We start from the raw sequence: 12,776 nt of genomic DNA on the forward strand, positions 1-12,776 counted from the left end.
AACTCTCTGGAAAGGGCTGGGAGAACCTGTCTGATGGCCGCCCTGGCCCGGGGCCTGAGGCTGCCGTGTGCCAGCAGAGGATGCTGAGGACAGCAGTGGACGAGCAACCTGATGCGCAGCCACGAGGCAAGACAAAGAGGGCCCAGAGAACTGCCCCAGCCCCGTCAGCTTTGGCAGCACCCGCGCAGCCGCCTGCCAACCTCAGTAACACAAGAGAGCAGGGGAAAGCGGGCAGCAGGCCAGCTGGCAGGGGGCTGCGCGGCCATTCACCCCTGCCCGCCCTGTCCAACAGCTCCACGCTGGGCACAAACCTCCGCCTGGTGGTCTGCAGGCTCCAGGCTGGATGTGATGGGACTTCCACACCCTCCTGCAGAGCTGTGACCCCGCAGATTGCCACCCCAAGCGGTGCCATCGCCTTGCTGAGTGTCCCCGTGTGGTCCCAGAGCTGGGGAGCACCTTGGTGGCTTCCCACGCCAGCGGGCACCACGTCCCTGCCAGCAGGCACCAGATGTTCAAACCTTCAGGGCTGTGGTACAAAAACAACGAGGACAGGCTGTCTTTCTGCCCTGCCCTGTCCCGCTTTCGGACCTGCGAGTGCAGCTGGCCAAAAGAAAAGCTCGGGGTGGATAAACCCTGGACGTGAGCACCCCGAGCTGCCAGCGAGGCTCCCAGGGGTGCCAACCCTGCCGTGACCACGCAGACACGGTGGCCCCGTGGGACGCAGGAGGCAGCACCAGGCGATGCTCCTCCGGCAGCACCGCAGCACCACGTCCCTTGCAGCAGCCGCCCCGGCTCAGCCCCGGCCGCCCCCTCGCCCTGGCCGGCTCTCCGAAGGGCCGAACCTGTTTTCATTACAGAGCTGGCACCGGGAAGGCCAAAAAAAAAAAAAAAAAAAAAAAAAAGAGAACCAAACCCCCCTCATCTCTCTATCTGCAGCCATGCAAGGAATATTGTTCAGCGCCGCACAAAAGCATCCCTGAAAATAGAAGCGCCACGGCCAGGCCTGCCAGTGGCTGTGTGAGATAACGTCTACTTGCAAACAGTGTGCCTTTGTGCCGCTGTCACTGTCCCCATTGTTCAGGAGCCTATTGCCTCGGGGATATTGTTCCCTTCTTTTGTCTCAGCCCGGCTCCTTTTTGTTTGACTTTACTTACCATTTCATTCCTCTCCTTTGTGCCGGGGTTCGTTCTTTTGTCTCTCTCTCTCCCCCTTTTCTCTGTGTGATTTGTATTTAGCAATTGTTCCCGGCCCATTGGAAACACAATGTACTCGGGGCTCTTTTCTCTCCTCCTTTCATTACCTATTCAGGTGGGCTTGGCTGCCGGTAGGTAACCGGGAGGAGAGGGGGCTCGGCGGGCTCCACGCAGCCCAAGGCACCGGGGCTGCGGAGGAGGCTGGAGCCTGGCCGTGCTCTTGGGGAAAAGCAGGGGTTTTTGGGGTCCCCCGGGGACCACCAGGTTGAGCCGTGCCCGTGACAAAGGAGAATGGGGCAAAAAGACAAATTGGCCCCAGGCAGACCGTGACCACTCTCCACTCTTAGCAGAGGGCTGTGGACATGGGGACCTCGCTCGCCCGCACGCTGCGCCCCCAGCACCAGGGCTGCTGCAGCCCCTTTCGGGGTGGGGATGTGCCCTTTGCTCCCAGACAGCCCCACGCAGCTTTGGGGGAGCACGGAGCAGCTTCAGGCCTGGCCCTGGCTCCCTTGGGGAGGTAGAGGAGGAGAGCAGAGGTGCCCAGGAGCGGCTCCGAGGTCCCCAAGGAGCCCTGCAGGACAGCAGGGACCCCTGCGCCCCATCTCCTCCGTCCCCTCCTGCCCCTTCCCCAGGCCCCCGCTCCCACACAGTATTTGGGGTGCTTGGGGCAGGGTTTTGGGGACAGGGTTGGGCACAGCCATGGTGGTTGTTTCTCCCCCAGGAGGAGGAGGCGAGGACGTATCAGGAAACCTTCAGAGACCAACAGGGGCTGACAAGTGGCCATCCCCGGAGACAACAAGGTCCCGTTGTTCTCCGGGGCTCGGACTGCGTGACCTAGCGGGACTTTTCCATCCCCAAAGCTGCTGAAGCCCCGAGGATCAAAGCCTGCTGGAAGCTGCTTCCTTCTCTCAGGCACAACCCACAAGGACCGGGAGGCTCTGGGACCCCCAGGACTCTCCCCACAAAGCAGGGACGGACGGGAGACGTGGGCGCAGGACGGGAAGGGGGGCGGCGGGTCCTCGGGGACGGCACAAGCCCCCGAGCCCAGCCGGCATCGGGGATGCGGGAGGAGGCGCAGGGGGCGTGCCTGGGAACCAGCGAGGCAGACTGGGGTCTATTGTTTCATTGTTACGGCTTCAAAGGACAATGGGGCATTGTTGTCTCTGGGGATCCCATTGTTTGCTTTCGCTGCAGATCCCAGCCGCGCAGTGGATGGAGGTTTCCCGAGGGCCAGGCAGGCTCCGTGTGTGGGACACTAAATAACGAGGCAGGCATGTTTCCTTCCCACCCCCTCCTCACCACCCTTCCCCAAAAGGCACGGCACATTGCAGCATGCGTGTGCCCGCACAGGCCAGGGCACGGCACGGCACAGCACAGGCAGGGGCACCAAGACCACCCAGCCGAGCAGGGAGCAAAGAAAAACCAACCCTAGCGTTTACGAGGGGAAGCGAGCCCCTCTCCGCTGTCACCAGGCTCCCCTAACGGAGCTACCGAGGGGACCGGGGTGCCCCAGCTGCAGCCCCGCTGCGTTCCCGCTGCCCTCCTGGGAACGTTTGCTGGGGGTCCCTCTGCACCCACAGGAGATGGGTGAGGGTGAGCAGTGCCTCCTCTCAGCCCCCAGCATCCCCAGAACACCAAAATCCCCCAGGGACGTTGAGCAAAGGGAGCTTTGCCGTCCCACCGCAAAGCCCGACGTCTCCATCGGTACCTTGGGGAAGGACGGCACAGCCCCGGCTCCTTCCCCTGCGGCACCCCAAGCCCAGGACCTATTTGCATAGCTCCCGCCTATGTAAAAATAAACGCGGGTGCCATGCAAAGCTGGGTAACCCATCCCGAGAGCCGAAGCTGAGCCTGGGGAGGGGGCTGGGGACACCCACCCTGCGGAAAATCGGCCAGGCTGCGATGGTTTCGCTCTGCGCTCTGGCACCAGGCAGGGAGCAGGGCCCCCACTCCCCAGGGGGCTGCAGCCCCTCCCGGGTAACCCCGAGGAGCTGGAAGAGCTGGTCCGTACGGCACGCCCCCGCTCCCCCCCTGCTCCCCCCCTTTGCTGGATGGCAGCCCTTGCGCCCGAGGGCTAAAAGGATGTGCGAGATCCGCACTCAGACCAGCTGCCGCCGAGCATCTTTCCCCACTGCCCAAATGCACCTGGGTGCTGCCTGGGCTCCAGCACAGCCCCCTGCCACCCCCTTGCCCCTCCACGAAGGGGGACAAGCCCCACGGAGGGGCTTGGGGCACAGGACAGAGCAGGGCAGGCACTGGTGGCTGCTGGCTCAGCCCCGAGCTGCTGCGGGCTTCGAGGGCAGCTTCAGGCTGCGGTAATACCCCCGCCGACCACGCTCGGCTTCACAAGAGCAAAGAACGGGGTTTGGGGTTACCAAAGAAAGGGAAACAACCGCAGCTAACAAAGGTGTAAATTCAGCTTGGGTTGGGTCACTGATTTTGTCATCCTGAGAACTGCCCCTGCTGCTAATCAGCAGAGGAGGTGGACCTGGCCTCTCAACCACCTCCAAGTCCTGGGAAAAGCACCGAGGAAGTTGAGGATCAGTAAGAGCTGTTCGGGAAAAACAAGCAAGGCGTGGAAGGAGACACTAGAGCTCAGCACTGACCCCCTGCCTGCCCCTAACCCGCTCCCCTGGGCCTCGCATCTCAGCTGTGCCAGCCCAGCTGCACCCCGCAGAGCCCGGACTCGCTGGGTGCTGACGGTGAGCGCCCCACGGGGACTGCACCCCACAGGCCTGGGGAGCGCTGCTGCTGCTTTGGCTGCTTCTGCTGCAAGCCCCTGGCTCCTCTGGGGACCCTCATCCCCCAAAACTGCCACCCCTGGGGAGCTGCCGGTGACCGTCCCCAGCCCGGGTGCCCTGTGGACACTGCAGCAATCCCGTCCTGCACCAGGGGCTCGCTCGTGCTCCCGGCGAGTCTCACTCACACAAACCCAGACGCGCACGCGGGCGCTTTCTCCCCCTCGAGTAGTGCCATTTCCTCTCAGATAAAGAGTTCCTGCCGCAGCCCCCCTTTCCCTCTCCCCCCAGACTCGTGCATGTCTCGCGCACCCCTTTCGGAGCCCACCTTGGGCTCCGATATTATCTCACTTCCTCAATATATTAGCTCTGCTGTTGATTTACGATAAAGGAATGGGCTCCGAAACACTGTACCTCGGGGAGGAGGCAGCGGTGCAGCAAGGCTCGCCGTGCCCCAGCTGAGAACGAAGCCTTTGAAGGGGCGGATGCTGGTACCCGCCGTGAGCCCGTCTCCACCAAAGCGCAGCTCCCGTTGGCGCTGCCCGTCCGTCCCCCCGACACCTGCACGTGGCAAGGCGGGGGGGCTCCGACAGGCTGGGGCTGCAGGGAGATGGGCGCTGGAGGGGCAGAGAGCGGCTCCGCAGGTGCAACTTGGGCACAGAGCACGGGCAGGCACGCTGGGGGGCACCCAGGGGTCTGGGGGAAAGGCTCAGGGCACGTCGGGTGCTCAAAGTGCCCCTCTGCTTCAGAGCATCCTACGTGCAAAAAAAAACGCAGCTGAGTTCTGGCCGCTTTGTAATGGCAAAAGCCTCACCGGCGGGTCCTGGCCTACTTCTAGCTCAGGTTAAAAAGCACCACTCGAAGCAGCTCCTCAGCTCTGCCGCGAGCACGCACCCCTGACCCGAGCACGAGCGCAGGGAAGTGTCCCCGGAAAACTGATTGATTTAGGAAGCAGATTGCCAGGCAGCAGGAGAGCTGCAGAGACAGCAGGTCGGTGCGCAGCGTTGCTCCACTCAGCCGAGGACATCGCACCACTCCATCAGCCATCAGCCCCCCAGGGGACTATCAGATATTGCTCCTATTTTGCAGACAAGAGACTGAAGAATAGCAGATAAGTGAAAAAAAAAAAAAAAAAGCTGAAAAGCAGCAGCCAGCATCAGGGCAGGACAGGTGGGAAAGCTCTGCCCTGCTTTTGAAGTCCTTGCAACGAGGCAAGCCCTGCTGCAAAGCTGAACCCTTATGACTTCTTTGGTGGAACAGAAAAAATCCAGAACGGGACCCAGGCACCCTTAGGGTGAGCAATAAACACTCGTGTGCGAGTAAAAGAAACTGCCCAAGCCCCACGGTAGCCGGAGGTTTCGTTTTACCATGCCCGTGCCCCAAGTCTCGCAGGGAAACGCCACCCTGAGCAAGGCTGGGCAGGAAGATCTGCATTCCTGCTGCAGCCAAAGCGGCAGCGCTGCAGGAGAAGCCCCAAACTAACGTTATCTGCATTGACAAGGTGCTGAGGAAGGAGCAGAGCCCGAAGACAAGTGCAGGAAACTTGGGCTTCAATATTCCGGCTCCAGGCGCAGACCTCCTGCAGGAACGGGGCGAAGGAGCTGGCTGCAGCACCTTGAGCCGATCTCCTTCCAGGCTTGCGTACGGGGCGGGGGGGGGAGCAGGGAGCGACGCCCCGGCAAGAAGCAGCATCAAGGGGCTGCAGCGAGGCAAAGTCCAGCTCCTCGCACGAAGGGGCCTGCTGGCTATGCGAGGCAGCGGAGCAGGGGGGCGGGCGTTGCTGCTGCTAATGTGGCAGAGTCTCCCCGCTGAGGGCAGGCAAAATGCCCATGACTCATTTTTCCAAGAGATGTTACAAACAATAGTAATGATGCCCCTGGTGGGTATGAATGTGAAAAGGCACGATGGGGGGGCAGCCATGCTGGGCACCTTGTGTGTGGGCTGCCAACGGAGGGTACTGCCACGAACAAAACCTGCTGAAGCCAGTTTTTGGCATTGTGTACGATGAGAACCCTTGGACAAGGGCTTCGGGGGAAGAAGGGCAAAATGGCTGCACGGCAAACCCCTCTCCCCAGGCAGCGGCTCTGCTTTTGATGGACACTGGCCCTGGCTTCTGCCAAGAGGAGCCCGTTTTTATTAGCCGTAGAGAAAAACGGAGAAAAAGGTCCCAAATTATCCCATCCCCACGCAGAACCTGGACCGAGAACAAGCAGGGAATTGAGGAAAGCGCCGCAGCGCTGTGTGAGGCTGCTCTTCCCCAGCTCCTGCCTCTGTCCTCCACGCAAGTTTTCCATATTCAGATGCTGCCCTAAGGGGACAGCTTCTAAGCCGTTTGAGTCCTTGACCTTCCACTGTTGTCGGTTTGATACTATTATTTTTAGGCACACAATCCTTAAAACATACCAGCACTTGAATTAAGTTCTCTGATAATGTGCACTAAGCGCGAGGTGGCGAGGCTTTAGGAGAAGGAGGCTCTGGGGGATCAAAGCTAGTGGCAGAACGCAATGGGGGGAAGGCTGATTTTCCCTTGTGGAGCCCACACAGCCAGAAAACCCATCTCACCGTTCAGTTGTTTTACGACTTACCAGGCCTGAAAATACGGCAAACGCTGAAGGCAGCACAGGCTCAGCACGCGGCCGTGCAGGGCGCCCATTCCCACCCGTGCTCCTCCTGCCAACCCAGGCCTGGGGACTGAGCCCACCGCATCCACAAAAAAGCCTAAGATTCATGACCAAAAGTGCAGTAACACCTTTCAGGAGCGGGGAAAAGCACCCAGAAACACCTGCTGGTGCCTCCGCGAGCCCAGGCAGCTGGCTGGCTCAGAGGTGCAGGTTCAAGCACGTATAAAAATCACTCCCCGAACCATAGCATCCTACTGACGAACAAGAGGAACTGTCCCCCTCTGGAAAGCCGGGACCACTCTGCCTCCCTCCTCGGGGGCTGTTTCACAAGCACAGAGCCGCATCCCACGGAAGGACTGGGCTGGGCCAGGGCGAGGAATTCCCAAGTGCAACAGGGAAGAAACGCAGCCTTTTTTCCCAGAACCCCGAAGCCACAGGCGGAGAAAGCAGACACAAACACTTACTCAAAGCACCGTCCAGCGCTGCTAAAGATGCTAACAGCTTTAAGAAAAAACTCAAAGCCAACGCTGCGCAGCCCCACCTGGACCTGGGAGGGCTGGCAGCTGGCTGCCACAGGCGAGGCAACGCTCTCGAACGGGAACGCCGCATGGCAGAGACGTCTCTGTCACGTACCTTGTGCCGTCATTAGCGCAGAAGCAGGGCTCGGATTGCTCCCTTTTTAAGAAAGAACTAGCTCGATTTCTATGAGAGAGGCGTTGAGGGAGAGTGAGATGGTATCTAAACCTACCGTCAGCTTGATTTCTGCTTGTGACAGATGTCTGAGCGCTGGTGGTTTAAGAAAATTTTCACTGGTGACCTCCACCACGGGCACTTTGTGAGCACTGCTGCGTGGTCTTTCTGCCACACCACATCCCACTGCGACAACCCAGCACACAGGGGCACTCCTAAGAGCGTCACCTCGAGGCATCTTCTTCAAAAGGAGCCTTTACCCACCCCCCTGACCCACCCCGCTCCCCCTACCCCTGCGCTGGAGGGAAAGGAATTTGCACGCTACGGAAAAGTACAGCTTGCAAAAGCAAACACAACAGGCTTCAACCAGCAGAAAGCCAAGCAGCGGGGGCTTTCTAAACAACTGTACGCGTCCACTCTACCTTGCTCCTCCTCACCGCCTCCCGCTCAGTCCAAACCAGGACCTTCTGCTGCTCCTCATCCCCTGCGGGAGCAGGGCGCCCCGGCTGGCGGGGCAGGATGCGGGCGCCCTGCGCGGCTGCCGCACCGCTTTGAGAGCGGCCCCACGCCAGGCAGGCAGCCCGGTTCGCTTTCTTCCAGGTTGTTTGGGAGCCGATAAAGCTGCTCGAAGGCTGGGGAACTCGGCGTTCCTGCGGAGGCTTGTGCCACCCGGCTGGAGGGGCGGGGAGCCGGCTGAGCCCGCAGCACCCCCTTCTGTCCCAGGCCCTCTCGCGCAGCCAGCCCCGGTCACCGCCGCACGAGGAGAAAGCTACAAGGAGTCGGGGTTAAAAAATAAATCAGCGAGCGCTTCGATGAGTCAGTCCTGGGTTTTTTTTTTTTTTTTTTTCTCTTTTTTTTTTTTTATGAGGACAGACAAGTGCTTCTTGGGAAGCCAGTCGGGCGAAGCCAGGGTTGTTTTTGTGCCCCATCTGGGTGCCGGTAACGCCTAGAAGCTCTGTGCTGCGACCGCAACGCTCCCTTGCCAGGCGCTGCTCAAACAATGGGGCTGGATTTCCTCCTGGACATCCACACATGCTCGGACTCTCCTGCAGGCTTTCTGCAGTTTTTGTGGCTTCCTGCTGGGGAGCTTCTCATTTAGTTTTGTTGTTTTTTTTTTTTTTTTTTCCCTGCAGCTTCCCCACGCACATAATGACTGCCTATTTTGGTCCCTTATCAGGAGATGCTTCAGAGCTGATTAGCCTGGACTTCCTTCCTCCCATCATCAACCTACTCCAATATTGACGTTCATTCGCACTAATTTGATAATATCAGAGAGCAGAGGAGCTCCAGGAGGCATTACGGTGTCTCGAAGTGCACAATTTGGAGTTGGCAGCAGCACTACTGATAAGGACGAGCTCTTTCTCCTAATGTCCCACTCTTCCCAAAAAGCAGCCGCGTGCCAGCCACGCACAAAGCCCCAGAACAGACCCTTGTAGGCTGCGAGCCAACGTTACGGCATTGTCAGGGGGCCTGGATAAACCGGACCCAAGCAACACGCTGCAACAGCTCCTCTATTAACTAACCTCTTCCTAACCCCGTACCTGCATGGGATTTTCCACATACACTCGGAAAGAAAAAATTACTACCTTGGGGAGAGTCCGCAATTTTAGATAAAGGATCTCGAGGCCACAATGTGCCTGTAACAGGAGATGCGGGCAGGTAAATTTTACACGCACTGCATCACAAATACCCTGCAACACCTCAGCTACTGACTGGGACAGCCTCCTTCCTCGCCTCCTGAAAGCTCCAGCTGGCACACCAAGGACAGAATGAAAGGCAGATGGGGAGGACCTCGTCAGATACGATTTTGTTCCCTACGTGCCCGCTGCTGGTGACACGGAATGCCTCCTGTTCCCAAACGACATCGGCACCTTACATCTTCACTGCATGCTGAAAGGAACTCAGCAACTTGAACACAACTTCGAATTACCGATCCCGGCAGCACGCTGTACGGCTGAAGCTGCTTTAGCCAATCAAGTGTGTCATGCTGCCCCTCAAAGCTTTCTTCCTGGGAACGGCTGCTGGGACACTGCTGACGTATTCCTTCTCGGAATGGCAGAACTCCGCCGGGAAGGCCCCACAGCAAGGACTCGTAGTTCTGTCCTTCCCTTTCAGGAAAGGATCTCCCACCTTGAATTGATTACTTTTCATGATGATGAGACACAAATTGAAGTTTTGAAAAACTGAATGCTGATTAACAGATTTCTAGCGCAGCCTGCGCATCAAAATTCATTTCTCTCCATTCAGGTAATCTTAGTTTCTGAGTTACAGTTACAGTCAAATTCTTTTTTCTTTTTTTTTTTTTTTTTTTTTTGTGATCAGAAAAACGAGGGGACTGGTTGTCCCAAGTCAGCCAGGGAACTTATCTTTGGTCGACGCACCAAGCAACCCAGCTCTCTTGGGGAAACTGAAATAGAACAGATCTCCAAACGGATAAAAAAAATAAATCAAATGATAAAAACCCAACCGACACATCCGATGCCCCAGCTTATTGAACAGCACGAGGGTTTAATCTACAGGCTCTGTCCAAAGCAGCAAGAAGTGACTTGTGAAGATTTAATCCACACCAGCTGCCCGCTGTCACTCTCTGACCTGGAGGTGTTATTTGACAAGCATGCCTATCAGTAACACTCGTAAACGCTGCGTTACTGCGCCACAGCCCCAAATCCCTCACGGGCCCGCTAAGATACTTTTTACTGATTGATCCACAATAAACACTCCCAAAAAGATTCTCAACAAGTTAAACCCTGGTTAGAAAGAATCTGAGGAACCTGTCACTGCGGCAACAAAGGGCTGCAATTGTGTGCAAGATCTCCAACAGCCTCCTTAGCACCCTGCTAGCTCAAGGACTGCGCGGGGCTTCCGTGCCCTGAACGAGTCCGCCCTGGCCACATAATGCAGATGTCATGTTCGAGAAAGCACAGATCGTTATCGAAACCTATCAGACCCACAGCAAAAAGAAAAGCCCCCAAAAAGAAAAGTTTCTATATTTCTCCTCCTTCTCCATTCACAGAAGGAAGAGACTGAAACCAAGCAGATTTGTCTTTTCCATTTACAGTTAATGTGAAAAACGTTTATTTGTGAAATACATCGCGTATTGTTTCAAGCTACAAAAAACTCGCTCCCACAAAGGAAGGACTTTTGACCTCGGCATGCAACCCCAGTTACAAATAACTTCTACCCGCGGGCCGCGTTCCCCTGGCACTCAGTCACTCCGCAGCACGGCAGCCACCTTTGTGCTAAGGATGGCAAATTCTAGTTAGAAACGCTCTGTAGAAGAGTGATGTTGTCCCCTTTTAACATGATCCGACCTGCAGCACAGAGAAGGGAAAGAGGGGATTAGAGAGAGCCCAGAACCTGAGAATAATCTCGTGCTTTTCAGAAGGTATTTCGTGTGGTTGAGCAGGGTTTTGCCCGTCACGCAGAGTCCTGCTCCTGCCAGCTGCCCCACACTCACAGGTGCCACTGCAGCCACCGTCCCCGTTCCAGCAGCACGCTGTCCCTGCTGAAAACCCCAGCACTGGGCACACATCGTTGCTTCTGTCCACCAGCAGGTGGGAAAGAAACACTGCCGCTACCGCGGCTCCCTGCTTTGACTCAGAGATCACAGCAAGCGTGACAATCGCCCAGGGCCACCGGCTTCAGATGCAGCTGAAAGGAGCTGTGACCAGACTCCTCCAGCCAGTGCAGGCCGCCTGGTATTACAGCGTTTCAAAGAGCAGAACTGGTCTCAGGCAGGGACAGATTCTTCTTCATTCAGCAAAATCACCAGCTCAAAAATCATCAGGGACAGAGATGTAGCCAGTAGTTGCTCACTGAACTTCATCAAGGCTCGTCACACCTTTGGTACCTCTCAGTGCTGCTACCTAGAAGGCTCACCCGCGCAGGTTTCAGACCGCGCGTCACGCGGGTTGCACAGACACACGACATACCCAGCTGCTTCCTTGATTTTGTCTTGGAGTGAATCTCCTCTGCGTCGTCCAGCACCAAATTCATGTACTCGTCAAAGCCCTAGAAATCAGCAACGATGCCAGTTAGCTCAGCAACAACACAAACCATCATCAGCTTTGCTGACCCAGGCTGGACAATGAAGACTAATTGTTGGAGAAGTACGATTTTTTTTTTTCCCTTGTGCTAGTTTTTCTTGACAAGAAAAAATAGGATTGTGAAGGAGGGAAAACAAACTAACGATGTAACGCGGGGCCGTGCTGATACTCACGATGATGCAGCCTTCTATCCGCATGTTCACTTGCTCGTAAAGCCACACCTGGATCCTCGACCTCTGCAGAAGGAAGGAGGAGAGTAAATTGGAACACAAACACTGCGAGAAGTTTTGTTCTCTCTCATGTGTTCAGAAATACCCGAAACCACAGCCGCTAGAGCTCCCAAACACTCCAAGGAGCAACTCTCAGGGGCAGTTTCAATTAACAGTCGGACATTTTAGAGCGTTATATGATTGGGTGAATGCTACACGTTTGCTGAAGAACACGTTTCCAGTCACGAGGGAACACTCCCTGCACGCCCGGCTGCACGATCCCACTCCCCTTAACACGAGGGGGAAACGCCGGGCTGCGCAGCAGCTCCTTGTACCCACCAGCACGCCGCACAGCTCTCCGTTCCCCACAAACCTGCCCCGAGCAACGGGTAGGGAGCCGAAAACTCAGAGAGGGGGATCCCTGGACCCTCCCCGCCCCCCCCACCCCCCCCCAAATCCCCATCCCCATCCCCTCCCCGTGGTACTCACGTTCTGCAGGTAGCGGAAGATGAGGTTCTGGGGCGCTGCGTTAAGGGCTCAGCACGGGGACAAGAGCTCCAGGCCCGGGACAAGGCCTCAGGACAAGGCCTCAAACCCCGGAACGAGGCCCCAGGGCCCCGGGACAAGGCCTCAAGGCCCGGGCCGAGACCGCATGGCCCCGGGCCGAGACCCCTGAGGCGCGGGCCGCCCCCCACCCGCTCCCCCGTCGCCCCCCGGCCGCAGGAAGGATACGATGGGCTGCACCATCACCTTCTGCACCTTCTGGCCCTGCCCGCGGTACGCCATGGCTGCCGCCGCCTCGCCGCTCCCGCCGCCCCTGCTCTGCCGCCGCCGGAAGCCGCTGAGGCCGGGCGGGAGCGCGCAAGGGCCGCTGGGATGCTGGAGGACCGCGGGAGGCCGCTCTAGCAGGCCGGGAGGACCGCGTCTCTATGGTCGCAGGCAGGTGTCCCTGCGCCAGCTTTATTGGCGAGCAGCGAGGCTGGGGGGGGGGGGGGGGCAGCCTTAAATAAAATACAAATATAAAAAAGGAAGGATAAAATATGTACAGGAGCAAGGGCCACACGCGAAAGCCCAGCGCCGCGGGCAGAGGCAGCGAAGGTCGCCGGCAGACCAGTGCTCGGTCTGAACACGGAGAGGGAAAGCGAGGGGAAGGTGGCCGAAGCCGGCCGCAGTCTCTGAGCTCTCCTCCTCCTGAATTGTTTTCTCTCGAAGCCATTTCTGTCTGCGTGCGGGCACCCGGAGCCGGCAGAAATCCCCGTGAAGTCCTTCGGCAGGACGG

The 12,776-nt window shown here is 57.9% G+C and overlaps 1 protein-coding gene across 1 annotated transcript; it reads right to left on the reverse strand.

Moving 5' to 3' along the window:
- Positions 1-10,280: 10,280 nt before the first annotated feature.
- Positions 10,281-12,387, reverse strand: SNRPE (small nuclear ribonucleoprotein polypeptide E). Its single transcript, XM_050715400.1, has 5 exons — positions 12,230-12,387; positions 11,987-12,013; positions 11,462-11,524; positions 11,175-11,253; positions 10,281-10,553 (listed from the first exon to the last, which is right to left on the reverse strand). The coding sequence occupies exons 1-5, from the start codon at positions 12,281-12,283 to the stop codon at positions 10,498-10,500; spliced, it is 279 nt and encodes a 92-aa protein (XP_050571357.1). The 5' UTR covers positions 12,284-12,387; the 3' UTR covers positions 10,281-10,497.
- Between the last annotated feature and the right edge of the window lie 389 nt (positions 12,388-12,776).

Source organism: Cygnus atratus, chromosome 24 (assembly GCF_013377495.2).
Source record: "Cygnus atratus isolate AKBS03 ecotype Queensland, Australia chromosome 24, CAtr_DNAZoo_HiC_assembly, whole genome shotgun sequence".
In the NCBI taxonomy this organism is placed as follows: domain Eukaryota; kingdom Metazoa; phylum Chordata; class Aves; order Anseriformes; family Anatidae; genus Cygnus; species Cygnus atratus.

Coding starts and splice junctions, on each gene's coding strand:
- SNRPE (XM_050715400.1), bottom strand. CDS start 12,283: ATGGCGTACCGCGGGCAGGGCCAGAAGGTGCAGAAGGTGATGGTGCAG. Junction 11,525..11,986: donor TCTTCCGCTACCTGCAGAAC/GTGAGTACCACG, acceptor TTCCTTCTGCAG/AGGTCGAGGATCCAGGTGTG. Junction 10,554..11,174: donor AAAATCAAGGAAGCAGCTGG/GTATGTCGTGTG, acceptor TCTGTGCTGCAG/GTCGGATCATGTTAAAAGGG.